The 24,631-nt window shown below is 48.9% G+C and overlaps 1 protein-coding gene across 1 annotated transcript; it reads left to right on the forward strand.

Annotated features, from left to right (window-relative positions):
• The first annotated feature begins 4,158 nt into the window (after nucleotides 1-4,158).
• Nucleotides 4,159-24,544, forward strand: LOC102542181 (pancreatic lipase-related protein 2). The gene is made up of 13 exons (XM_031682546.2): nucleotides 4,159-4,229; nucleotides 6,493-6,545; nucleotides 9,166-9,320; nucleotides 10,696-10,821; nucleotides 12,576-12,710; nucleotides 13,419-13,530; nucleotides 14,507-14,626; nucleotides 15,843-15,962; nucleotides 18,032-18,150; nucleotides 18,602-18,731; nucleotides 20,867-20,978; nucleotides 21,842-22,009; nucleotides 24,428-24,544. Exons 1-13 carry the CDS (start codon nucleotides 4,159-4,161, stop codon nucleotides 24,489-24,491), a joined length of 1,485 nt encoding a protein of 494 aa, XP_031538406.2. The 3' UTR covers nucleotides 24,492-24,544.
• The last annotated feature ends 87 nt before the right edge of the window (nucleotides 24,545-24,631 follow it).

Below are 24,631 nucleotides of genomic sequence, written 5' to 3' on the forward strand. Positions count from 1 at the left end.
TGGGCTTTGTGCCCATCGATTCAGGCCCTGCATGCTCACTCCACGGTGCTCGAGGCTAGCCCTGCCTCCAGGGGCATCCGAGGGCTCATGGGACTAGCTGAGGCAGCTCTGGGAGTACCAGGCGTGTGCCATGAGCTGGCAAACCAGAACCACCTGCCAGTTTGAAAAAGAGGGAGAGTGGACCTCAGGCCCCACTCTAACCAATTCAAGAACAATCCCAGGTATGGATCTTTTTGAAAAGCCCCCAGGTGGTCCTCCCATGCACCTCGGTAAAACTCTGCCAGGACACAGGATTTCCGTGATGCTCAGAGTGGAGCTTTCTCATCCTAGGGCTCCTGGCGTACTCTTGCCTGGGAATTTATTAATTTTGTGTTTTCATTTTGACGATAATCTTTTTTTCCAGCCAGTTATAAGGGCAAAATGTTCTCTTTGTGGCGGTAATTCGCAGCAAGAGTTTTGTTTCCTGAGTTGATGTGCAATAAATTGAGGTTAATGGGAGTGTCCCCAAGGGTGTGAGAATTTTTAACAAGGATGGTGTCCCTGCATTTATTTATTCAAGTCTGAGAAACTTTGGAGAGTAGGATCTGGGACTGAAAGTGTGGAAGACACGACCAGGGTCACAGGCTTTGAGTGCAGAGTTTGCTGTGGGATCTGGAATGGAGGAGCAAATGTGGCTGGAGGAGCAGGGAGGGATGGGGGAAAACGAGTCTCAGAGCGCGAGGCAGGGACCTCAGTGGGTTCCTCAGCCGGAGAGAGATGCAGCTGACATCCCTGGCAGGGGCAACCACAGGTGCAAGAGCTCAGAAGAGAGAAAAGAGCCAGTTCATTCCAGAACTATGTGTCCTTCAACCAAAGCAATTTTGGAATTAGATGGCATCAGGGGAACGGCAGAAATGAAGCTGGGCAGAGGCCACGTGGTGGCCATATTGGTTTGCTGGGGCTGCCATAACAAAGTACCACAACCGAGGTGGCTTAAACAGTAGAAACTTATTGTCTCACAGCTCTGGAGGCGGAAAAGTCCAAGACCAAGATGTCACAGGGTTGGCTCCTTCCCAGGGCTATGAGGGAGACCCTGTCCTCACCTCTCTCCTGATGGTGGTTGCTGGCAACCTTTCCCATTTCTTGGCTTATACAAGCATCCCCCAGGTCTCTTCCCTCGTGCTCACATGGCCTTCTCCCTGTGTGCAAGTCTCTGTGTCCAAAGTCCCCCTTTTTATCAGGACACCAGTCATACCGGATTAGGACCCACCCTAATGACCTCATTTCACCTCTGTGAATAAGGCCGTATTCTGAGGTCCTTGGGGCCAAGACTCTAACATGTCTTTTTGTGGGGAACACAACCCAACCCATAATAGTGGCCAACCTTGCAGGCCCCACTTAGGAGCTTGGATTTCACCTAAATTGAATCGCTCTCCATCTGATACCCCCAAATTCTTCTCTTTAGATAAAGCCTAAACTCCGTAGCCCTGGCACAAGCTGCCATCAACGTGCTTTTTTTCTTGGCCCACTCAGTCACTTGTAATTGTGTATATATTTTAAGCCATTAGTGCCTGTGCCCTAAGGGACCATCAGTTCCATGAGGGCGGGAAGGAGGCTGTTCTGTTCACTGCTGTACCCTCAAGGCTGGAAGAGCATCCAGCACATTGTGGTCACATAAAAATGAGCACGAATAAGTGAACAAACACGTGAGACACGCATCTGAGGGCATTCAGGAGCCACGCACAGGATTCAAGCTGGGAGGGAGCTGGGGGGGAGCCGGATGCGGTGGCCTGGAGAGAGGTGCTACCCACCCTCGAGGGCAAGGGCAGAGGGAGTGGACGGGGGGACAGATAAAGAGGTGATGAAAGCGAGGAGCAAACATGTCTCAGTGGGCTTCAGGGTGCAGGAGAAGGAGGACCTGAGCCACCAGCTCCCTTCTGGGCAGCTGCTAGGCCAGCTGGCAGGCCTCCCCCAGACCCTGACCCTGCCACCCAACAACATGTGGCCTATGAATGACTTTTCCCACAAGTGCTGGCCTTCCCATCCTTCCCAGGGCAGACAGCTGGCAGAACCTCAGAACCTCAGGTCCCCAGAGAGGAGAGAGGAGCTGAGCTGGCCCTGTCACAGGCAGCCAAGTGGGAGGCAGCAAAGGGCTCTGCTGGCCTGCGTTGGGTCACCCTGCCACAGAGACCAGACAGGCTCAGGACTGCTTGGGAGCACCCAGTGGGTCTGCCCCCAACCACTGGTAACTGCTCCCTTGGGGAGCAGCTTGGTGTAGGGGCAATGTGTCTAAAGCTACCTAGATTCCACCCATTTTACAAGTCAGCAGACTTAGACCTACGTTCTCCAGAGAGCAGCAGCACCACAGTAGGAGGCAGAGCCCAAGATCAAGGCCTACACTTCCATTCGCACTTAAACCAAGCCCCTTAATTTCAGGGCCTCCGTTGCCTTGGCTGTAGAAGGGGAAGAAGCAAGGTTCTCTAAGAGCTATGATTTGCTCGCTGCCATTGTCTCTCAGAACACCTTTTGAAGCAACACCACCTGCTTCTCTTCTGGCACCCAGCTCTCCCTCTTGGCCCCCAACACCGCTTCTGGAGATGGTACTCCCCACGTGTTTGCACAGCGCGTTTCTCATTACCTTAGGTGATGTCGCCTGCTGGGTGATTTCTCAGCCACTTTGAAAAAGGGATTTAGATGTTGTGCTGCTTTGGGATGACTCCTGCTTGAATGGAATGGTGAGTCCTTTCTCGAGGTTGAAGTTTTCAAAATTTCTTGTGGGATCCGAGATTTGAAAACGACCTTAGAAGCAGATCACCTAAGTCAGCTCTCACCTGAAGCTTGACGTCCCATCTCTACTGAGTCGTACTGTCCTCCAAGTGAGGCAGGGGGTCCCTTCCCACCAGCAAAGCCCTGTTCTCTTTCCCAGTGATTCCAGCCTTTAGAAAGTCTTCCCTACATTGAGTAGATCTGCCTCAGTGAGTCCCTTGAGGACAGGGGTGACCACCACCTCCGCTAGACATTTAGAGCAGAGCCTGGTAGCCTGGAAATAGTAAGAATTGCTTCTTGCCTAAAGGAATTATAACCCTCTCCTTCCTTTCCAGCTCTGCATCTGGGGTGGCTGTTGACCAGATGAAACACCACTAGCCACACAGGTGAGAAGGTTTCCCTGATTCCTTGACCAACCTATGGCTGGAACCAGGAGAGCTCAGATGATGGGAACCACAGGTTATCTGAAAGCATCTTAGTAAACCTTTATCAAAAATGACAATCAAATCACAGAAAGGGTTGGCTGCTATTAGTATAGGTTGCAAAACCAATAACCAAAGAACGACACCATCCAAAATTCTTCCCTAATAAGGATGGAAATTCCCTCATGAGGAATACAGAGTCAGGACAGGGAGGTGCCCAAGGCCTAGCTAATCCCCCTAGATGGACCACAGGCTTCTGAACCACCGTGGCTGTCCTCTCTCAGGGGATGTCCAGTGACCTGCACCTGTTGGGGCCCCAGTAATAAGAAAGAACCCACTATAAGGACTGATCAAAGGGACTATTTACAGAGATGTGGACAGGGTTACATGAACCCACCAGGGTGAAAGCAGCCAGGGATTCACACCAGCTGGAAGCTCTAACTTCCTTGGATTCTGAAGCATGGAGGGAGGGAGCTGTCCTCAGAATCTGGGAGGAGCTGGGGCCCAGGGAGGGAGCTGCCTGAGAGGTGCTACAGCCCCCAGGAGAGAAGTGCCCCAAATACGGTGCAGAAGTGAGGGAGTCTGGGGAAGGAATATCCAAAACTCTGTCCTCCAACCCTCCGATCTCCAGATGGTGCCTCCCATTGACCGAACCCAACTAGAAGGCCATGGGCAAGTAACATAGGGAGGCCACCCCCAGAGACAGCCCCCAGGGCACAGAGCAGGGAGGAGAGGCAGGAGAGATCTGGAAGTTATCCAGCTCACCATTAGCTTTAAATGCCCTATTCTTTCATCCAGCAGATGTCTATTGGTCACTTAGTAGCTGTCAGTTGCTGTGCTGGGCTCTGGTGAGGCATACAGACCTTGACTCTGCTGCCAAAGCAAGATCTAAATAAATAATCACTGAAATGTAATTACCAACTGGGATGCATTTCATGGAAGAAACAGTAAGGACCATGAGAAGAGATGTAAAGGGAGGTCTGGGTCCTCCATGGGCACTAAAGACGGCTTCTTTGAGGATGTGACGTTTAAGCTGAGCCCTGAAGGAGAACTTCGAGTTAGGCAGGGGGAGAGTTAGGGTGGTGTTTTCCAGGAAGGGGAAATGGAATATACAAAGACTTCAAGAGAAGACAGATGGCTGGTGGGCCTGGAGTTTGATAAGTGAGACTCAAGGTGAAGGAGGGGAGGCAGGCGTGGTCCAGGTAACACTGCACCCTGGGAAGGCGTTTGTATGTTTTCCCAAGGGCAGTGGGCAGCCACTGGTCCCATGTCATGGGTCTAGGGCTTCCATTCAGCCTAATATAGTCATTCTGGTCTCCTCAAAGGGTCCTTTATGAACGTGATTGTCAAGCCTTAGACCCAACCTCCTCCCTCGGCTGCAGGACACCTCCAGGGGCCATGGAGTGGCCACATGAGGCATAGGCGGCCTCATCTAGTTCATCAAAACTTTACCAGTTCCACAAATCATAAGCCTGTTTCAAATAGAGAACTTCATTCCTTGGTTCCCCTCAGCTCCACACTGCTCACCTCTAGCCTCGGCGTTCTTAGAAGGGAGGTTCACAAAAAAGAAGCCATTCTACACTTGAAACCCTCAGGAAACTGCAGGCAACCTTAATGCATCTAGAGTTGATTGAAGGGCAGGAGTAGAATATGGAGCAACTGGAACTCTCACCCAGCCGTGGGGGGTAGTTGATGCAGGTACAATTGCTCTTAGAGTTAAGCGTGCACATACCTGAGGGCCTGGTAATTCCACTCCCAGGGACAAACCTGAGAGAACTGAGTGCATGTGTCTACCAAAAAAAACAAACAAACAAAAAACTGTACTGGAGTAGACTGTTCCCAGCTACCTTGTTCATAACAGTCCCAAACTAGAAAGAACCCACATGCCCACCAAGGCGGAATGCATACACCAACTGGGGCACATTCACACAGAAATACATCCATATGACACAGACTTAAAAAGGAACCAATCCCTGAGGCATGCAACAGCCTGGATGAATCTCAAAACCCTGTTGTGTGGAAGAAGCAAGACGCTAACAAGCACATAGCATATAATTCCGTTTCTACGTGATTCCAGAAGAGACCACACTAACGTGCGGTGATAGAAGTTGGAGCATTGTTACGAGGGTGGTGGAAGGATCATGAGGGAAACGCTGGCTGCTGGACATGCTTTCATGCTGAGGCGTATATCTAGAGGTATACATTTGTCAAAACCCAGTGAACTGTACTTAAGTTTTAAATTGAAGATGGATGCACTTGGGACTACCCAAAGTATAGGTCAATTTAAATAACGGCAGAGCGGCACCCAGCTGTTCACCCAGGTTCTCCTCTCAGCCCTGAAGGAAAGAAAATACTTTCCATCTTCTCATCTCCAGGTCAAGTTCCAGCTGATGAGGCTCAGAATTGCTTTTAAAACAGACTATATTGCTTCCAAACAAAGCTATATTTGAACAGAGTTCACTTACTCTTTTGAGCACCTCCACCAGCAGGTCCAGGCTCTTTGGAGGGATGCTCTCCACCCACCCCACCCTCAAAGTAACCAGGGCCCGTGTTTTCATAAACAGGCCCTTCCACTGAACAGCACGTCTTCCATCTGTCCCCTCCTGCACAGCTTTGCCACTGTCTGCAGGGCCCCGAGATGGGTTCGGGGTTCCTGTTTCTGCAGGGATTTTTGAATGGGAGGCATCACCACTCGGTATTTCCCTGATACCACTTGGGGAATACAACTTTTTGTCACCTGTGCCTGTAACTTCAGATGAACAGAGCACTTTCCATCCCCAAAGTCAGTTTTCCATTCCTTGAATCTCACTTTTTAAGCAGTCCTGCTCCCCCCGGCTGAGCTGGCTTTATGTATTTATGATAACGAAGGTTCAAAGCAGGCATGTGCGGCGCCCTATCTCCCCCCTCCCACCCCCGTCCTTTGCTCTGAGGAGTCCATAGGATAAAGCCTGGTCATAAAAGGCTGTGCCCAAACCAGCCTCCTGGGCTGCATCTGGAAACTCTGGAGCCGCGCAGTAAGTCACGGCCCTACACGGGCAGGGAGCTTGGCGGGGCTGGGGCTGCCAGAGGGACGTGGCCCAGAACCGGGAAGCCACTGCAGTGGGAAGACCCTGAGTCCGAGGTCCTAGAGAGGAGCTGCCCGACTCCTTGTGTGCAGGGAGGCCTCAGCCTCAAGGTCCTGGCCTCGAGGGAGGGCCCTGTGGAGCTCAGGCCGCTAGGCTTCTGCTTCACTCACTGTCCCGCACGTGCTGAGGGCTGCCTCCCCCATCCGCCAGCCTCACACCCGTGCACCTGGGGGTCTGTGCATGTCTCTGTCTTTATCCAGGAGGATGCTGCACTCCTGGACCATCGGCCTTCTCCTGCTGACCACAGTCAGAGGTAAGGATGCTGTCACCATCCCCTTGGGGAGAAAATGACAGTGCCTGGGCTGGCCTTTGGGTGAGACAGAGAGAGGCATCACATCCTTCTCCTCCTCCTCCTCCTGACTAATAGCACTGTCATTATTTCAAGAAAAACAACAGTCACCACCATTCAGGGCATGTTGACTCTGTGTCACACACAGGGCACCATGCTCAGCACGGAAGATCTCGGGTAATCATCCAGCGTGTCTCGTTCCTCCTACAAAGGCCCAGGTGGCTGTGAAGCTGGTAGCAGAGGTGGCAGGCAGCTGGGGCAGGTGGAGAGTGGGGTGTTCTTGTCAGGCCCCCAGTACCCTCAGTCCCTGGGAATGGGTAGTGCATGTCTGAAACCACGTGGCTCTGTCCCCCGAGACTCCCGTCCTGCCCAGGCTCCTGCTCGTTCACCCCCCACCCCTCACTCCTCTCACGGTTACCCTCCCTGTCCCTCCAGCACTAACTGGCCCTCTCCTCTGGCTTCTGTCCAGAGATACAGAAACCCAAGATCTACTTGTCCTAAAACAAAATAAGCTCCCTTGCCACCAAAGCCCTTTTGAGCCCCAACTTGCTGATTCCCATCCCCCCACCTCCTCACAGGTGGACTGTTTCCCATGCTGCCAGGTCTCTTCACCTCCTCTCCCATCAGTCAGAGCCCTCCTGCCTGGCTTGGCCTCCAAATCTTGCTGGATGCACTCTCCCCAAGGGCAGACGTGGTCTCCTCTGGTCCCTGCAAAGGCTTTCTTCTGCATCCAGGCTCTTCCCTCCTTGTCTCCTCGGCTTGTCCCCAGCCCCCTCTTGCCTTTCTGGAATTCCATCCTGGCTGTGCAGCAAGACCCAGCCCCTGAGAGCAGAGCTCCGGTGGGTCCGGCTGCTCCTCCCGCCTTTTCCCACCCCTCTCAGTCTCCTTCGCTGATCTGCTGCTTCCTCCTGCCTGAGACGTGGGCATCCCCAAAGTTCACTCCCAGGCATCCTCCTCATCACTCTCTGCCTCGGGGCCACCCCTTGCCCAGTCACCCCCGGCCTTCTCCCCAGTCCTCCCAAGTTCAAGGCAGCTCCACCAGGGCCTCTCGCCATGCCTCAAACTCACTTGTCCCAAACCAGGCTTGGACACCACCCCACCCCGTCCCCCCACCTGTGTCTTCACTTCCACTGCCATAAGAGGTCAGAACCCCCATCACCTCTCCAGACCCACAGGCCCTGCGCTCCCAGGCTCTCCTGCCTCTGAGCCACTTTCACTTGGCTCCTCAAAACACTCCAGGTAGCACAGCCCCCCACCGCACTCGCTAGCTCAGCGCCCCCCAGCACTTTTCCACCATCCACCTAACAGCCCAGGTGTCTTAACCTGACCTTCAAGCCCCTGCATTTATCACCTGAAGCAAACATTGCTTTAGCCTTCTGTAGCCCTTCCTGTGGGACTGGACTCTTCCCAGAATGAACCCAACACTGTCACTAGTCCTTCCCGGTTAGATTTCCTCTCTTGCAGGGACGGGTTTGGCTCTGATCTGTCTTTGTGGCTCCCCAGTTCCCAGCTTTACTCCCAATTAAACTTCCCGAGTACAGATCCGGGCTCCACACTGGCTGTGACCTTGGGCAGCTTACTGTGTCTCTCTGTGCCTTGGTTTCCTCTTCTGTCAGAGAGAGGTAGTACTAATTCCTTACTCGTGGGGCTGTTTGGAGGCTAATATGGGCCAATACTGGTAAAGCACTAGTGTGGCATCTGGCATATGGTAAATAAGTATTAACTAGAACCAGTTTTGAATGAATGACCAATATTTGGCACCATGAGTTGAGGAAGCCTAAGAGAGAAGATTCATTGTAATCCTCTGGATTGGAAACTGTGTCACCCCTGGTTATACTGGGGGGTGATGCAATTATGAAAAAGTGAAAATGTGTCATGGACCAGAGAAAAGACCCTCAGATTAGGTGGGGTTATTTAGGGCACCAGTTCTGTCTATTGAGCCACTACCACAGTCAGCAGGATGCAAAAATAAATTCTCCCTATTCTTAAGACATGTACCTTTTCAAAGGACAACAGGGAAATCTAAAATAGCAGAGAGTAATTTGGAAAGAAAGGTGCAGACAAGGTGCCATGAAGACACGTAGATTGGACAAATGCCCATGAATGCACGGCTTGTGCTGGGGGTAATGGTGACGTCAAGGCTCAAGTAGCATCTCTGGGCTACAGCGTTCATAGGCACTTGATAAACACTTCATGGTCGATGAATGTATGTATACGGCCATCTGGGAGTTTCCTGGAAGAAGTTGTTTTAAGGCTGAAGGAATTCTCAGGAATTCCCCAACTTGCCTGATAAAAGGGGCACTTATTAAATACACTGTTTCCAGGGCCCCACCCCAGACCCTCTGAATCAGAGTCTCTGGGGGAAGGGCCTAGGAATATGCATATGCAGTGCACATCTTCACCCAGAAGCCCAAGCTGATTCTTATCACGGAGGTTTGGGAAACACTGACAGCAAAGATACAGAGGAGCAGGGGCTCTGGCCAGCCCTGGGCTGCACCCTGCAGAGTCCTTCTGCGTAGCTGAGATGACATCGCTCCTTCTCAGACCCTCACAAGTGTCCTGTTTGTTCCTCTTCCTGCCCCAGGAAAGGAGATCTGCTACAGACCTTTTGGCTGCTTTTCCGATGAAAAGCCATGGGCCGGGACCCTTAAGCGGCCGTTAAAGTTATTTCCCTGGGCCCCTGAGGACATCAAGGCCCGCTTTCTTCTGTACACAAATGAGAATCCAAACAACTACCAAGTAAGGGGGGTGCAGAGTGACGGCCTGGTGGGAGGATGTGGGCACCCACACTGAAGCCTTCACATGGTTGTCCAAAGAAGAGTTCACTGCCTTGGAACTTTCCAGATGATGCTTCCTCACCAATGTTAGACTTAGGGCCATCTCAGCTCTCAGGATCACAAACCCCTATGCGTATCTCATGGAATCTATGGACACCCAACCCAGAAACTGACACATCCACACATTAGTGCGAATAACTTTAGGGCTTCCCAGCTTTAGAACGCGGTTCCTGGGAGGAAGACGGGAAGAGCAGCTTTTATGGAGAAACCCAGGCCTGGTGTACCCCTGGGAGGGTCTGTGTTCTTTCCACACCACACAGTGGAGGGAGAGAAGTCCCTCAGAGGATGGGGTTGGGGTGGGGGTGGTCTTAATCCTTCCTCAGAAGCTAGAAAACAGGCAAGGGACAGGGGACATTTAACCACAAAGGAGAAAAGTTGGGGACCCTCAGAGCAATCTTCAGTTCCCCGAAGGCCTGCCCGGTGGAGGCTGGCAGGCTTTCTCCAGATGCTCAGAAGTAAGCAGAAGGTACTTGTTTATAGCTCTGGTCCCAGACCAAGTTTTAGAGAGCCAGGTGTCTGTCTCTAGGTCCCCAAGGTCACCTACTGCAGGATCCTTGGTGACAAACTCCCCACCCAAAGTCCCCATTTAAAAAAATAAATTTGAAAAAATAAAATTCATTTGATGCAAAGCAAACAAAAGTCCTGAGAAGGGGCTTGTAGGCTTCCCCAGACGACCAAAGAGGTCCTGGCACAGAAAAAAAATGAAAAACCCCTGGACCAGAAACATCAGTCGTGAAGGGAGACGTAGCTCAATGGAGCACGAGGGGCCCTAAGTGCATAAGATAAAATACCTTGGATGACTAAGGATACTAATTATATTGGAAAATAGTTATCAGAACATTTAAATAAAGGTAAATATGGGGTATAATAATATATGTGCTGCTTTATTATCTCACTGCATAACATGGTCCAGGGGTTGGTCTAATAATTTCTGCAATTTTAAATAGCAGTGAGTACAAGTGATATTTTAAGATATCTGTAACAACTGTAATGTGACATGAAAATATTTGTGACTTCCACTGGTGACAGAGTGTCACTAAGTCTACTGTGGTTGCCCAATTTTACATTTAACAAAAATGCCAGATTTCAGTATGGAAAGTCCATAAACTTGGAGTTTCTGAATTCTATCCTTGAACCCCAGGTCAGGAACGCCTGTTCTAGCCTGATCCAACTTCATGGGAGTTGAACCTGTGACCTCAGGCTTATGAGAACTGGCTCTATTAGGTCTGTGGCTTGGAGAGGCCAGCATTCAAATTCATCTTTTCAAATTTAACCAGCTGATCAACGTCACTGACCTAGCTACCATTGAGGCTTCAAACTTCCAACTGGACCGCAAGACACGCTTCATCGTCCATGGCTTCCTAGACAAGGGGGAGGAGAGCTGGCCCACTGAGCTGTGCAAGGTAGGTGCCTACCCTCCTCACCTGGGGACACCAGCAGCCAGCACACAAAGTCAAACTCTGCAGCTCCTGAGGCCAGCAAAGGCAATACTCCAGGGAGAGATGGGTCCTTCCTAAAACCACTGAGAAAAACCTGGGTCCTCAAGAGCATCCATTGTCAAGTTCTTCCAACTCACCAACCTCTAGCCAAATGTCTCCTCATGAGGCTGAAAAGACCCAGAGTCCAATCATGAAGTCTCAGAGGTGAAGACCACAGCAATCTACTTGGCATTTGTCTCTGATAGTTTACATAAAACCCCTGTGTGACATAAAAAAAAACGCTTAAACTTTACCCTCTACAGCACTGCTAGCCAACAGAACTTTTTGTGATGATGGAAATGTTCTATATCTGCATTGTTCAAGTCAGGAGCCGCTAGCCTGTGTTTACTGAGCACTTGACATATGGCTAGTGTGACCAAAGAACTGAATTTTAAATTGTATTTAATTTTATTTAATTTTAAAGAGCCACATGTGGCTAGTGGCTGCAGTATTGAACAGCACAGCTCTAAAGTTACCATGAATGTCAGTAATGAATAATTATTCATAACATCCATTTCCTGAGCATTTACTATGAGCATGACTCTATGTGCATCATTTCAAAGTCTTTGTCCTGTTTAACCCTCCTAGCCACACTGTGAGGAAGGTAAAGTCATGGTTCTCATTTATAGATGAGGAAGTTAAGGCACAAAAAAGTTCAAAACTTGCCCAAAGTTGAATCCAGGGGGGGGGATGCAAAACCAGGTCTTCTGTCCATAAGACACCCACATGTCTACAGATTTAGCCTGTGGGAGATGCCCGCCGCACAGCTCACAGAGGCTAAGTCTGCGCTGGGATAGACCTCAAGGAGCTTCTGCCCAAGGGCTCTACTCTTCTTGGGGCTGGGGTGTTCACACCTGCCCCACTGTGTCCCAGAAGGAGGCTGTGTGGACCTGGAGATAGGAAAGTCAGCATCTACCGTGATGCCCTGACCTCCAGCCAACTCATCCCCTCCCCAAAATGCAGTCCAGGACCTCCAAAGTGAACAAAGGATATGGGGTGACCCTTTCTAATGTTTATTTCCCCCCTCAGGGGGCCAGTTATCTATGGGCAATAGATTGTGATCAAATCACATGAGAGAAAAGATGCTTGTACCAGGAAGAGTTGTTTCCTACCTCTATTTCCGTTTGATCTTATTAAATTTGCCCCTCAATAGTTTTCATCTTCCACCAAAGCATTGTTGGGAACAACAAAAAGCACTCGCTCAACCATCTAGTACAAGGGTCTGCAGATTATTTCTGCAGAGGAGCAGGTAGTAAATATTTTAGCATTTGTAGATCGTACAGTTTCAACTCAACTCTGTTATAGCTATGAAGCAGAGATGGACAATATGTAAGCAAGTGGGTGTGGCTTTATAGAACTCTATAAAGGCAGGTGGATTTGGCACTGGGTAGTAACTTGCCAACCCCGATCTAGTAAGCCACCTTTTTGACCTAGTTGTGTCAATGACAATCTGTAAGACCTTAGACAAGGCACTCCATTCCAGGACTCAGTTTCCACATCTGCTAAGTGGGGATCAGTACACCCAGTTCACAGCGCTCTGGTGAGGATCAGGACAAGTGTGAGGAAGATGGAAGCTCTGACACAAGCTAGATGCTTGGTGATTGTGAATTCCTATCTCTGGACTGTGCAACCTGTGGCTGTTAATAAATTGGTTTCTCCCTCTTGTTTGTCTTCCCCAGAAAATGTTTAAAGTGGAGAAGGTGAACTGCATCTGTGTGGACTGGAAACATGGAGCCCGGACGCGATATACCCAAGCAGTCCAGAACATTCGCCTCGTGGGAGCAGAGATAGCTTTCTTAGTACAAGGGCTGTCGGTAAAGCCCTGCCTGGGCCACATCCTGTGGGGAGGGGGCTGGGAAGGGGTAGGCCAGCTTGGCGGGGCACCTAGAGGCAGCCTGGGGACCAGTGGGCAGGGGCGAAGCCTGGAAGCCTGGGAGCCTGAGTTGGGCCTTTGCTAAAATGAAGCTGCAAATTTCCTCCTGCGGGGTTTTCCTGAAGATCCCTAGTTATGGGGCCTGGGGCAGACTAACGTCTTTGAGCCTCAGTCCCCTTTTGAAATATGCCATCCTTGGAGGCTGTTCTAGGAATTGCAGAGCTGAGTGGGTTGCCCAGCAGTTCTCAGCCCAGGAAATGAGTCTGGGTCCGCAGGAAAGTCAGTCTGGAGAATCTCACTCACGCTCCTCCAGGCTGGCCCAGTCCCTGCGGGGACGAGGTGGGGGAGTCCCGCGGTGGGGTGCGGGTGGGAGCAGGCGGGAGCAGGCAGCGCACAACCAGTCCCGGCCAAGGCGCCCTGCAGTAGACGCGGTGGCCACTGGTCAGCACTGTTGCCCCGCGCGCCGGCCAGACCCCGGGACTGGCAGACTGTGGCCACCCCGGGACCGGATCGCGCTGTCCTAGGCGGCGGCCTGAAGCCGGGAGTCAGTCCTCCTGAGTTTCCAGCCCGGGTCCTGCCCCATCCCCGTTCCCGGAGCCGGCGCGTTCCCACCCGGTCCTCTGGGACCTGACGCTCCATTACTCCGCAGAGCGAGCTGGGCTATGGCCTCGAGAACGTGCACCTCATCGGCCACAGCCTGGGCGCGCACGCGGTCGCGGAGGCGGGCAGGAGGCTGCAGGGCCGCGTGAGCAGGATCACAGGTACAGCGCCGAGGGAAGTGGGGCGCGGAGGGAAGGTGGTGGGGCGCGGGGCGAAGGAGGTGGGGCGCGGGGCCCAGCCGGGAGGATGGGAGGTGGCAGGCGAGACCCCCGCCCCACCCCGCCCCGCCCCTGCGCACTTCCCAACGCCAAGGGCGCCCCTTCCGGTCTTCCTGGAACTGATTTTAGGTGGTTCGTGGGATTTAAAAAATAATTGTCCATGTGTTTTCATGTGAATTAGAAAACATGTGATTGTAAGGAAAAATACATTTATTTAAAAAAGAGAAATATAAGAGATTAAAATCATGACTTAAGGGTTATTATTGCTAAAGTTTGGCAAAGTTTTTTTTTAAGTGAGCTGATTTTTTTAAATCAATTCATCAGTTCCACAAATATTTATTGAATGTCTTTGTTGTGCCGGCCAGAGGCAGAAAATGAAAGTGGCTGAGACCTACCATAGAAGGTGCTCAGTAAAGAATGAATTAATGAATGAAACACTAGGCAAAATGAATATGCACAAGACATAGACACAGACAACTATTTTTCGCAGCCAAATCAGCATGCACTTTGGCAAACCGTTCAATTCAACATTTAATGAATGTTGCTGGGCGCAGGGCCAGGCCAGGGAACGTGCAGTCTTGAAGAGCAGTGGCCTGATCCTAACCCCAGTCAGGAAAAAAGATGTGAAAGATAAAAAGGGAAAAGGAGACAAAGGAGGGCAAGAGCACCAGTCCAAACCTCCGTGGAGCCAGGCAGTGGGGATTTCTGGATGTTCTTTGACAGGCAACGACCCCACTTCCAGCCTTTCTGTTCCAGCCTCTCTCCCAAGTAGACCAGGAACTGCACATCCAGTTCTCCAAACTATGAGTAATGGGGTGTGGGGCCCTTTGCCTAGAAATCCTCGTGGTTTTGTGGATACAGGGTTTAGATCCTGATTCGTCTTAGAGCGTGGCCTCCCGGTCCCCCTCTCCCTTTTTAGGGCTGGATCCGGCAGAGCCATGCTTCCAGGGCAATCCCGAGGAGGTTCGGCTGGACCCATCCGATGCCATGTTTGTGGATGTGATTCACACGGATACTGCTCCCATCATCCCTTTCCTAGGTGAGGTCCTCACTCCATCTCTCAGTGACCTGGGCTGTCACTGTTGAGAATAAGTCCAGGTGTGTGCCCCCTGTCGCCCTTCTCCAACCCACACACACACATACGGCAGGTGGTAGTCAAAATGGTTAACCACTGGAACAGTTTGGGTACCAACCAGTCAAAACGGGTGTCAGCCACAAATAAACAGCCAGTACAGTGCCAGCGATGTCAGCCTGAGGCCCCAGGTAGGACGAAAGTCTCTTCTCTAGCCTGTGGAAGGCTGTCACTCAGTCGTCCGACTCTGCACCCTTCCCCAGTCTGACAGTATCTAGAGTGGCAGATTATTGGTGTTTGACCTGTGCTTGCAAAATGCAAAGTTAATTTTTGAATATTTTTCTTCTTTTGTCAAAGCTTTGGTTACAGTTTGTTTTACTGGAGATTAAATGTAGCCCTTTATTTAATTCTTCTAAACTCAACTGAGTTTTTTTTCAATGTTTTCTTACATTACCTCTCATACAGCATGCTAATGGAAGGTACATTTTTTGATGATAATGATGATGATGATATAACTTATGGAGCTTTGCCATGTGCTGCATTGAACAATTGGAACATATTAGCTCGCTAATCATGTAACAACCCTCGAGAGTAGATACTGTTATTATCATTTCAGAGTAAGGAAACTGAGGCTCAACAAGGTCAAGTAATTGGCCAAGATCACCGAGTCTCTAAGTAGAACCAGGATGTGATCACAGCTTTGTGTTCTTCAAGATCTAAACCGTCTAGCCATTATGCCATGGTTCTCAATATAGCAACATAGTTTATATGGTCTCAATGTAACACAATAATGTAGAAATCAAAATTTTAAAATGAAACAAATAATAAAAATTGCACCCGCCCTGAGATGTATCTTCTGGTGCATAATGGTATCAGGACATAGCAGTGTTTTTCAGAGCCTTCCCAAGATGAAAAGACACGTACAAATACACGTGTGTGCATGCTTACCCAGAGCCTACACATCCCCTCATCTCTCATCCTCTGCTCGCTCCTACCCTCTTATCTTGCTAAGTGCTCATCTCTGAGAATTTTCTGTACAGCCAGAGACAGAGTGGCTGTGCTGAGGGGAGAACTTGCCAAGAAGGCTCTCCCACCTGCTGGAAGGAGTTGAACGCTCTCTGTGGCCACCACCTAACTCTGGAACCACTTCCCTCCCCCCTCACTTCTGCTGCCCATCTTTCAGGTTTTGGAATGAGCCAAAAGGTGGGCCATCTGGATTTCTTCCCCAATGGAGGAAAGCAAATGCCTGGATGTCAGAAAAATATCCTTTCAACCATCATTGATGTAAATGGACTATGGGAAGGTACGTAAATTCAACTATCAGGACCGCGGCTGCTCAGTCCACCTGGGAGAAGGCGGAGGTGTGGTCCGGCCTCCCGGATACAGATTTGCCTCCACTGATGGAGTGTTTATCTGTGCCAGGCGTTTTCACCACAATGGCATGAGATAGTTACTCTGCTAGGCCCCATTTTATAGATGAGGAAACTGGATCAGGAACATTATAAAACTTGCCCAAGGCCACCTTATACTTAAACCCAATTTCTGGCTGCAAAGCCCAGCCGTGTGGCCCAGCCTGCATCATCTCCGCCATCAGGATGCTGAGACGTGGGCTGCACTGGCACATCGCTGTTGCCCAGCTCTGGCTTTGGCCCCCATCCTTCCTTCAGTGCAGGCTCCTTGAAGAACTCCACGGTCTAAGCAAAGATTTGAAGGGCTTTGACTTTCTTGCCATTTGCTGTTGTCAGGTGCTGGGAATAGAGAAGGGCTGAGCTGGTAAGAAGACAATGGCAGGGGGTAGGATATGCTCTGTGGGTCTGGGGAGCACGTGCGTGAGGGTGGAGGTCTGGGGGCCTGGGGGATGAGCCCCTGTGTGTCCCTGTTTCTGAGAGAGCAGGCTCAGTGCCCCTAATATTAGGTGACCTAAAGCACCATCTCTATGAGCTGTCCCTTGGCTATTCCTGTCACCCTCCCCTGAGAACAGGCTTCACTCTCCTCCCTGAAAGCGGAGGCTTTGATCTGTGATGATCTCATGTTAGTCTTTATTTTTCTGGGCTGGGAGTTCTCCAAGGCCAGGGGCTGTGTGGTGAGCATCCCAGACGCCCAGTACCCTGCTCAGGGCCTGGCCCAAAGCAGGCTCTGAGTGCTGTTCCTTATGTTGAGCTGAGTGGCCTGCAGTGACAGTTTAATATTGCACGTGCTTGCTGTGAAAGAGCGGAGCTGATAAAACAACAGCCAACATCACCAGTGGTCAGGGGAGCTTTTGAGCTCCTCTCTGCTCAGCACCTTGTAACTCCAGGGAGGGCTCCCTGGCTGTTCTGCTCTCTGAAAGAACACCAGAGTCACAATGAGGGCGCCCCTCCCAGAAGGGCCGTGCAGGGCAGACATAATAGGAAGGAGCCCAGGTTTAACTAGGGAGGTAATGGAGAGCCGATAAGCCCCCAGTGCTGGATGTGTTTCTGTCATGTGCTGCTCTGAGTCATCAGGTGCCTGCCCTGAGGAACAATGAAATCCGTTCACCCCTCTGTTATGGAACCCCTGGGCAGCAATTTTGGATGAAAGAAACAATTAAGTTAGAAACAGGTTCTGTTGTCTGGTAATGAGTGTTGGTGTGGGGCACATGGGGCCGGGGGCTTGGAGAGCTAATCCCGCGCCCCCAGCACAAAGGGCAGCCACCCTCTCTCCACGGGTGGTGGATAAAGCCCACCAGACCCCCCGGAAGTGGTCCCCAGGTAAGTCCGGGGTCACTGTGGATCACTCCTTGGAAGTTTTGAACCAAGTAGCTGGAGAAATGAAAAAATAATTTCCCAAACAAGAGGACGTTGGTGTAAAGTGAAAGATGGTGAATCAAATGCAGTGAAAGAGCAGCCAGCGGCCCCGGTGACCTTGCTCTCCATTGCTTTTACTTTGTGCCTTGGAGAGGATGAAGGAGGAATATCTCAACCTGAGACCATAGGCACAGAAAAGCTAAGGTCATGTGAAAGGATATACATATATATATTTCTCACTACCCCACTGCAAACCACCCCCCCAAGTCCTCATCATTCATTTACACTATGTGCCAGCCCCCTGGAGGATTGGACCAAGGTGCTTGTTAGGACTCACTTAGCCTTGAGGAATACCTCCCCAGAAGGACAGTGCTGGAGAAAGGACAGTGACTCTGGCCAACGACCACTACTAAACAAGTCCCCACATTTCCTACTTGCCCTGAAGTATGTCAAAATCAACGATAGAAATTTCAAATTGTGACCAAGGTGTTCAGGAGCACCAACACCCACCTGTGAAATGTGGAGATGATTCCTCGCTCGGTCAGAATGGTTCAGGCTTCAAAAGTTCAGTGCCTCCTGTGAACTCCCAGGGCCTTTGCTTTCTCAGGAACCCATGACTTTGTTGCTTGCAATCACCTAAGAAGCTACAAGTATTACTCAAGCAGTATCCTCAGCCCCGATGGCTTCCTAGGCTACCCATGTGCCTCCTACAATGAGTTTCAGGAGGTAGGTCGCACCAGGGGTCCAGGGAAGATGTTCTTGGTGGCCCTGGTGGTGGTGGCTTTGTCCCTGTGGCTTGGAACAGAACAGAGGTGTCACCCCATGGCTAATGAAAAGATGTGCTAGAAATGCTGAGTGTCATGGAGCTCTCCACCCGGGAGCAGGGTGGGCAGGAGGGGGACAGCACAGTCCTGGGCCTTCCCTAGATCCCCAACTTTCCATTCTGGAAAATTCCCAATGGATGCATGCATGGATGCAAGGGCAGATGGGTGCATGAGCAGATGGTTCAGTGGATGGAAGAGGGGGTAGGATGGATATATGAATGGAAGGAAGGATAAGTAGATGAGAAGATGCATAAGGGATGGATAGGTAGATCGGAGGATGGAAAAGAATATGAATTAAGTGAGTGAGTGGGTGAAAGGCCAACGACTTAGACAAAATTTTTTTTCTCCACTAGAATAGCTGTTTCCCTTGTCCAGCTGAAGGATGCCCCAAAATGGGGCACTATGCAGACGAATTTCAGGGGAAAACCAGAGCTGTGGGACAGACCTTCTTCCTGAACACAGGAAGCAGCGGTAACTTCACTTGTAAGTTTCCATTTTCCTCATTTAAAACTTCTTGCAAATTTTTAAAGTGTATCAGCCTTATTAGGACCCTTGGTAGCAACTGACAGAAACTCAACTCCAATCAGTTTAAGCTATAACGGAACAGCAGTAGAATGGCATTTGTCTTGGGTCTCAAATTCATCCCTTTAACCAATAATCCTGATCAGTGGAATAAAATACAGTGATTGGCCCAGGCTGGGTCACATATCCACCCACCCATGTGGCAGGAAGGATGCATCCATTAACAGAAGAGGGCAATGTGAGGCAAAGTCACAGTAAATCAACAAGTCACCCCTCTAATTATTTATCCTGCTAGTCCCCTTACACACACACACACACTCACACTGTGTTTTTGTTATTTTGCCCACCTTCTATTGTGAAAGGTACAAGATAGTCAAATGATCAAGATTCATTTGTTAAAAGTAATATCACATGGTAGCCAAATAGAAAAGCAATCATTTTCAAGGGAGTTTTAAATAAAAAAAAAATGTATATAGCGCTTCACAAAACCCTTCACATACAGTCATTTCATGTCATCCTCACAATATTTATCACTAAAGAGAACAGTTTGGCAGTATCTATAAAGTCTTCTAGGCATATTCCTTTAACCCAGTCATTCCGCTGCTCAGAACGTAACTTAGGAAAACCGTCACATGTGTGCACGAGCAGGGCTGCGCAAGGGGCCCCACTGTGCCATTGCTTTTAATACCAGAAGACTCGGGGGAGGAACCTAGATGCCCAGCAATTACTAAACAACCAAATACTGTATATAACCATGGAAAAGGAGGAGAAAACCTCTAAGGTATACTGAGTGAAAAGGCAAGTGATAAAACAGCCTGCAGAACATCCTGTGTCAATCAGGGTCCCAACAGGAGACAGAACTCATCCAGTGGTTCGAGTAAAAAGACTTTACTGGAGGACCTCCTTTTAGAGGTGTGGACGGGTTACAGGAACTCACAAGGGATGCTGAGGCACCCGGAATCTTGCTGTGGCTGGGGGCTGCTGGAACAGAGCACCATCACAGAGGGAGGGAGGGGTAGCTGCCAGACTCCTGGTACTAGAGCAAGGGAGCAAATACCCTCACCCCTCCCCTCCTGCGCTCCCACCTCCTGTGTGAGCCTCTCGTTGGCTAAATCCAGCTAAAGCCAGCAACAAGGATCCTGGGTGGGATTGGGGTGGGGACCTTCTGGAACACAGTGCAGTTCCGAGAAGGGCAGTGAATCAGCCCTGGGTGGGGATGGGTGGAGGGAAAGAGAGAATAACAGCTCATACTATTTTTTAAACGGAGGAAAAGCCTATAATCTTTTAGATACGGACATGAAAGCTCAGAGAAAGCTCTGGACCAGTATCGCTCAGCCTCACACTGCTGACATTTGGGGCTGGATGATTTGCTGCTATGATGGTTTTCCTGCACGCTGTGGGATGTTTAACAGATTCCTGGTTTCTACCTACTCGATGCTGGTAGCTCCCCAACCCCATCCGAATTCGACCCCCCGGGGGACAACCAAAAATACCTCCAGACACTGCCCAATGTCCGCAGGGAGGCAAAATCGCCCCCTGACTCAGAACCACTGGGCTCGATTAAATATAGAGGCCAAACCGGTTGCCTCAGGGAAAGACCTGGGATGGAGGGCCAGTGATCGGGGTGCTGATGAAGGGTGTTTTTAAAAAATTTATCTGGGTTGTTTTTCTTTTGAGAATATGTCTTTTGGATGTGAAAATGGCAAAAACCTAAAAGAGCAGTAGGTGATTTATCCAAATGTTGGAGACACAAACATCTCCTTCTCCCTGTGGCTTTTCTGGTGATGGCCAGTGATGTGTACTGAGGGTACACAGGCATGGTAACCGGCTGCCCTTCATCCATCAGGGCACATGCATTGCTGTATTGACAAGAGGTTTTGCTAAACTGTAATATTTACTTCTGCTCTGAGTCCCTCACCCCAACCTAGAATCTGGACTCCCGGAACCCCAAACTTTACCGAAGGAAATCATTACTTGCATTCCCCCATACCTCTCATTCACGGAGGATTCAGAACTTGAACAAGATTGCCTCCCTGGGGCCTTTTTTTTTTTTCCAACAAGATGAGTAAATTGAATGATTGTGTTTCTTTGAACAGGTTGGAGATATAGGGTGTCCATCACACTGGCTGGAAAAAAGAAAGTGACTGGGTACATCAGGGTTGCTTTGTATGGAAGCAACGGAAACTCAAAACAATATGAAATTTTCAAGTAAGTTTGATAGCAAAGTGAAATGACCACACTTTCCAGAATAGACTTTTTGTAAAAGGTTGGGTATAAGCTTCTTTATAAATCTAGCCATCTATTATACAAAACCACTGAATCCTAGAGTGTCAAAGCTGGAAGGAGGTCTTAGCGTCTAGTTCAATGACCCCCATTTTACACATGAGAAGAGCGAGGCCCAGAGAGGGGGCTCGCTACTTAAGGGCTAACTCCTTTTAGATGTCAATCGGTGTTTCCTGACGTAGGTTTTATGAATTTATCAAATCCTCCTTAGGCAAAGCACATTGACATGGCCACTCCCTCCCCTCCGACACACACACTCCATCCCCTACACACGTGAAGCCTGAGGCCAGCTTCTCATTGCTGTGGCTCCCTCAGCACCTGCTTTTGCTGGGCTCGTGAGATGCTTGGTAAACGTGTGTTTCATGAATGCAGAACTGTGCTGTAAAATTAGATTCTGGTTTTTGCACTAACTTTGACACAATAATTTTCATATTACGTTAAAGTTCTCCGACAACTTCCTATGTGCTACAAGTGATGGCCTAACAGATGCCTCTGTATCTTTGAACATAATACGTTGCATTAATTAGTCCTGTAGTGAACTAATAGGATGAATATGCCACTCCAAATATTTGCCTTCCCTCTAGAGACAAAATAAAACGTGGAAAGCTAGAGTCCAATATTTTTTAAAGGTGTGTTCTTCACAAATACATTTGTGGATATGAATGACATCATACAGCTATTTGCAGAAAAGCAGAAATGGCAGCTGTTGTTTGGAGAAACAAGAGATTGCTATCATCCTGTGTATTCATACATCCAGCTTATTTAACATTCTATGTCTACATTTTCAGAGGATCGCTCCAACCAAATACAAGTCATATGCATGACATTGATGTGGACCTCAATGTTGGAAAAATCCAGAAGGTCAAATTCCTCTGGAACAACAATGCAATAAATCTCTTCCAGCCCAAACTGGGAGCCTCTCAAATCACAGTGCAAAGTGGTGAAGATAGGACTGAGTATGTATCTCTTATTCCATCTAAGTTTTATTTTCTATATTTAGCTATCAATCTATTCACACATCCATCCATCCAGTCACCCACCTAACCATCTTCCATTCATCCAGCCCATTCTGTCCGTCCACTTACCCATCTAGACAATATCCAGTCATCTGTCTTCTTATCCTTCTGGTCATCCAGCCATCCATCTATTCATCTACCTAACTCTTTATCTCAGCTCTCAATCTGTCCATCTAATTTACTTTGAAAAATCAATCATTTTCCTTAAGCCAAATTCAGCTTGTCAGTGGTAAGGCATAGATTTGAGAAATAGGAGCATAGGAGACTTTCATCTTAAACAATAAAGAAAACACCTGGGCAGGACTTGTAGGCGATCTCTGAGATAATTTCAACTGGGGTGCAATTATTAATGTAAGTTGTTTTATTTGGCACATGTATACATGAATATATTGGGATCTAGTTTATAGTGGCAAGTGCTTCTTATTCTGAGGGAGCAGAATCTTACTTGGTAGGAACTGGGAGAGGATGTGACTGTTTAAAATACGGAAAGAAAGGAGGCCACCTTAAAGGAGAAGCATCAGAAAATAATGGGGTATTAGGGTCTGAAGGAAACAGATATCACCTTTCAATGGCTCTCATGTTAAGATGAGGAAAGTGACATTTGGAGAGTCAAGTAACTTGTCTAAGGCCACACAGGGAAGCCAGAGGGAAGAATATTGGACCTCAAAACATTTTCAGAAACACACCCCAAGCCCTTGCTCAGCTGCATGACTTAACTGTGCTGGTTGTAAATGGTAATGTTTCCATTTCTTCAGCGTGCTGTTGGAAAAATCAGATATCACCATGGCTGTGCCATTGCTTTGTATCCTCAAGAGCAGGGCACACGCATTTAGGCACAACAAGGACTTGGACCCAGGTCTTCTGACATACAATCCAACCCTCTTTCCGCTGTGTCCAGCCTGCTCACACAGCCAGACGTGCAGCTGACGTGTCCATAAAGCCTGGTGGTGGGATGCCCTGTGGACCTGTCTGGAATTTACAGTCTTCAGGGGGTGGGAGTGGAGTTACTGTTCTTCAAGTCTAGTACACAGTACACATAGCAAACACCAAGGTCCCCACCACACATGAGGGCTCCCTCGTCAGGGGGCTACTTTCTGACATTGAGCCCTGAGGGAAAGTTGGCTTGGTCAGCTGTCCTCCTTTAACCAAAGACACCTCATGGGAAGGAGAAGACCAGAAGTGTCCTGTGTCTTATGGCAGAGTGGTTGTCCCAACCTGACCGGACCTCACACCCTCAGGAGAGACAACCCATCACAATGTTTTTTTTTTTTTTGACATCTTCATTGAGATATTATTCCCATACCGCACAATTCACCCCTTTAAAATACACAATTCAGTGACTTCTGTGTATTCACAGAGTTGCACAATCATCACCACAATCAATTTTGGAACATTTTCATCACCCCAGAAAGAAACCCATTAGCCATCACCCGTTAATCCCCCATCCCTTTTCTCAGCCCTAGGTAACCCCTAACCTACTTTCTGTCTCTATAGATTTTCCTATTTTGGATATTTCATACATATGGAATCATACAGTATGTTGTCCTCTGTGACTGGCTTCTTTCACTCAGCATTACTTTTCCAAGGCTCATCACTATTGTAACATGCATCAGTATTCATTCCTTTTCGTTGCCTACTAATATTCTATTATACAGATATAGTGCATTTTGTTTATCTACTTTATATTATATTTACATATTATAATATATAAATATTTCATTTTATATTATATTTATATATTATATAGTGTGTTATATTTATTATATAATATAGATATACCACTTTTCCACTTATCAGTTGATGGACATTTGGGTTGTTTTCACTTTGGGGCTATTAGGAATAATGCTGCTGTGACCATTTGTATACAAGTTTTTGTGTGGACATATGTCTTCATTTTCTCTTGGGTAGATACCTAGGAGCAGAATTTCTGGGTCATATGATAACTCTATTCTAACCTTTGGAGGAACTGCCAGACTGTTTTCCAAAGTGGCTGCCACATTTTACATTCCCAGAAGCAATGTATGAAGAACCCTCCAAGCAGGCTGGGTGCCTCCTAGAACTCATGGCTGAGCCCAAAGCTGCAGGCCCACTGGAGGGACACTCCCTGTGTTTTGGGGGGAAAAAGAAAATCCTTGATGTGACACAGCTGATTCACTGTCAGCTCATTAAAAGCCCACAGGAGGGGAGGATGCTTTCCGAGTGGGTTTGCTTAGTGAGAATCACTTGGACTCTGCCTGGTGGAACAGAGTTTTTCAAAGGGATCTGAATTCCAGGGGGGTGACCACATGCTGGTTATTCATCTGAGGTCACATTTCCCAATAGAAGGCATCTCATGCTGAAAACATTTTTCCTCCACAGGTATAATTTTTGCAGCAACAACACAGTGCAAGAAGATGTTTTACAAACTCTCTACCCTTGTTAAAAATAGTACCCTCTTTGTCTTTGCATTAATAAACTTTTTAATGCCCTCAGTTTGACTCTGAGGTGTAGTTTGCAATGCTCTGTGATCTGGGGTCTCATTTCAGAAATGATTTTTGTGTGCAGCCAGCTTGCCTGCAGATA

Source organism: Vicugna pacos, chromosome 11 (assembly GCF_048564905.1).
Source record: "Vicugna pacos chromosome 11, VicPac4, whole genome shotgun sequence".
NCBI lineage: Eukaryota > Metazoa > Chordata > Mammalia > Artiodactyla > Camelidae > Vicugna > Vicugna pacos.

What these genes read in the sequence shown, in the direction of transcription:
- LOC102542181 (XM_031682546.2), top strand. Translation starts at nt 4,159, where the DNA reads ATGGGCACTAAAGACGGCTTCTTTGAGGATGTGACGTTTAAGCTGAGC. An exon ending in TCTTAGTACAAGGGCTGTCG is followed by an intron (nt 12,711 to 13,418) that starts GTAAAGCCCTGC and finishes ATTACTCCGCAG; the next exon opens with AGCGAGCTGGGCTATGGCCT. An exon ending in CCTACAATGAGTTTCAGGAG is followed by an intron (nt 18,151 to 18,601) that starts GTAGGTCGCACC and finishes TTTCTCCACTAG; the next exon opens with AATAGCTGTTTCCCTTGTCC.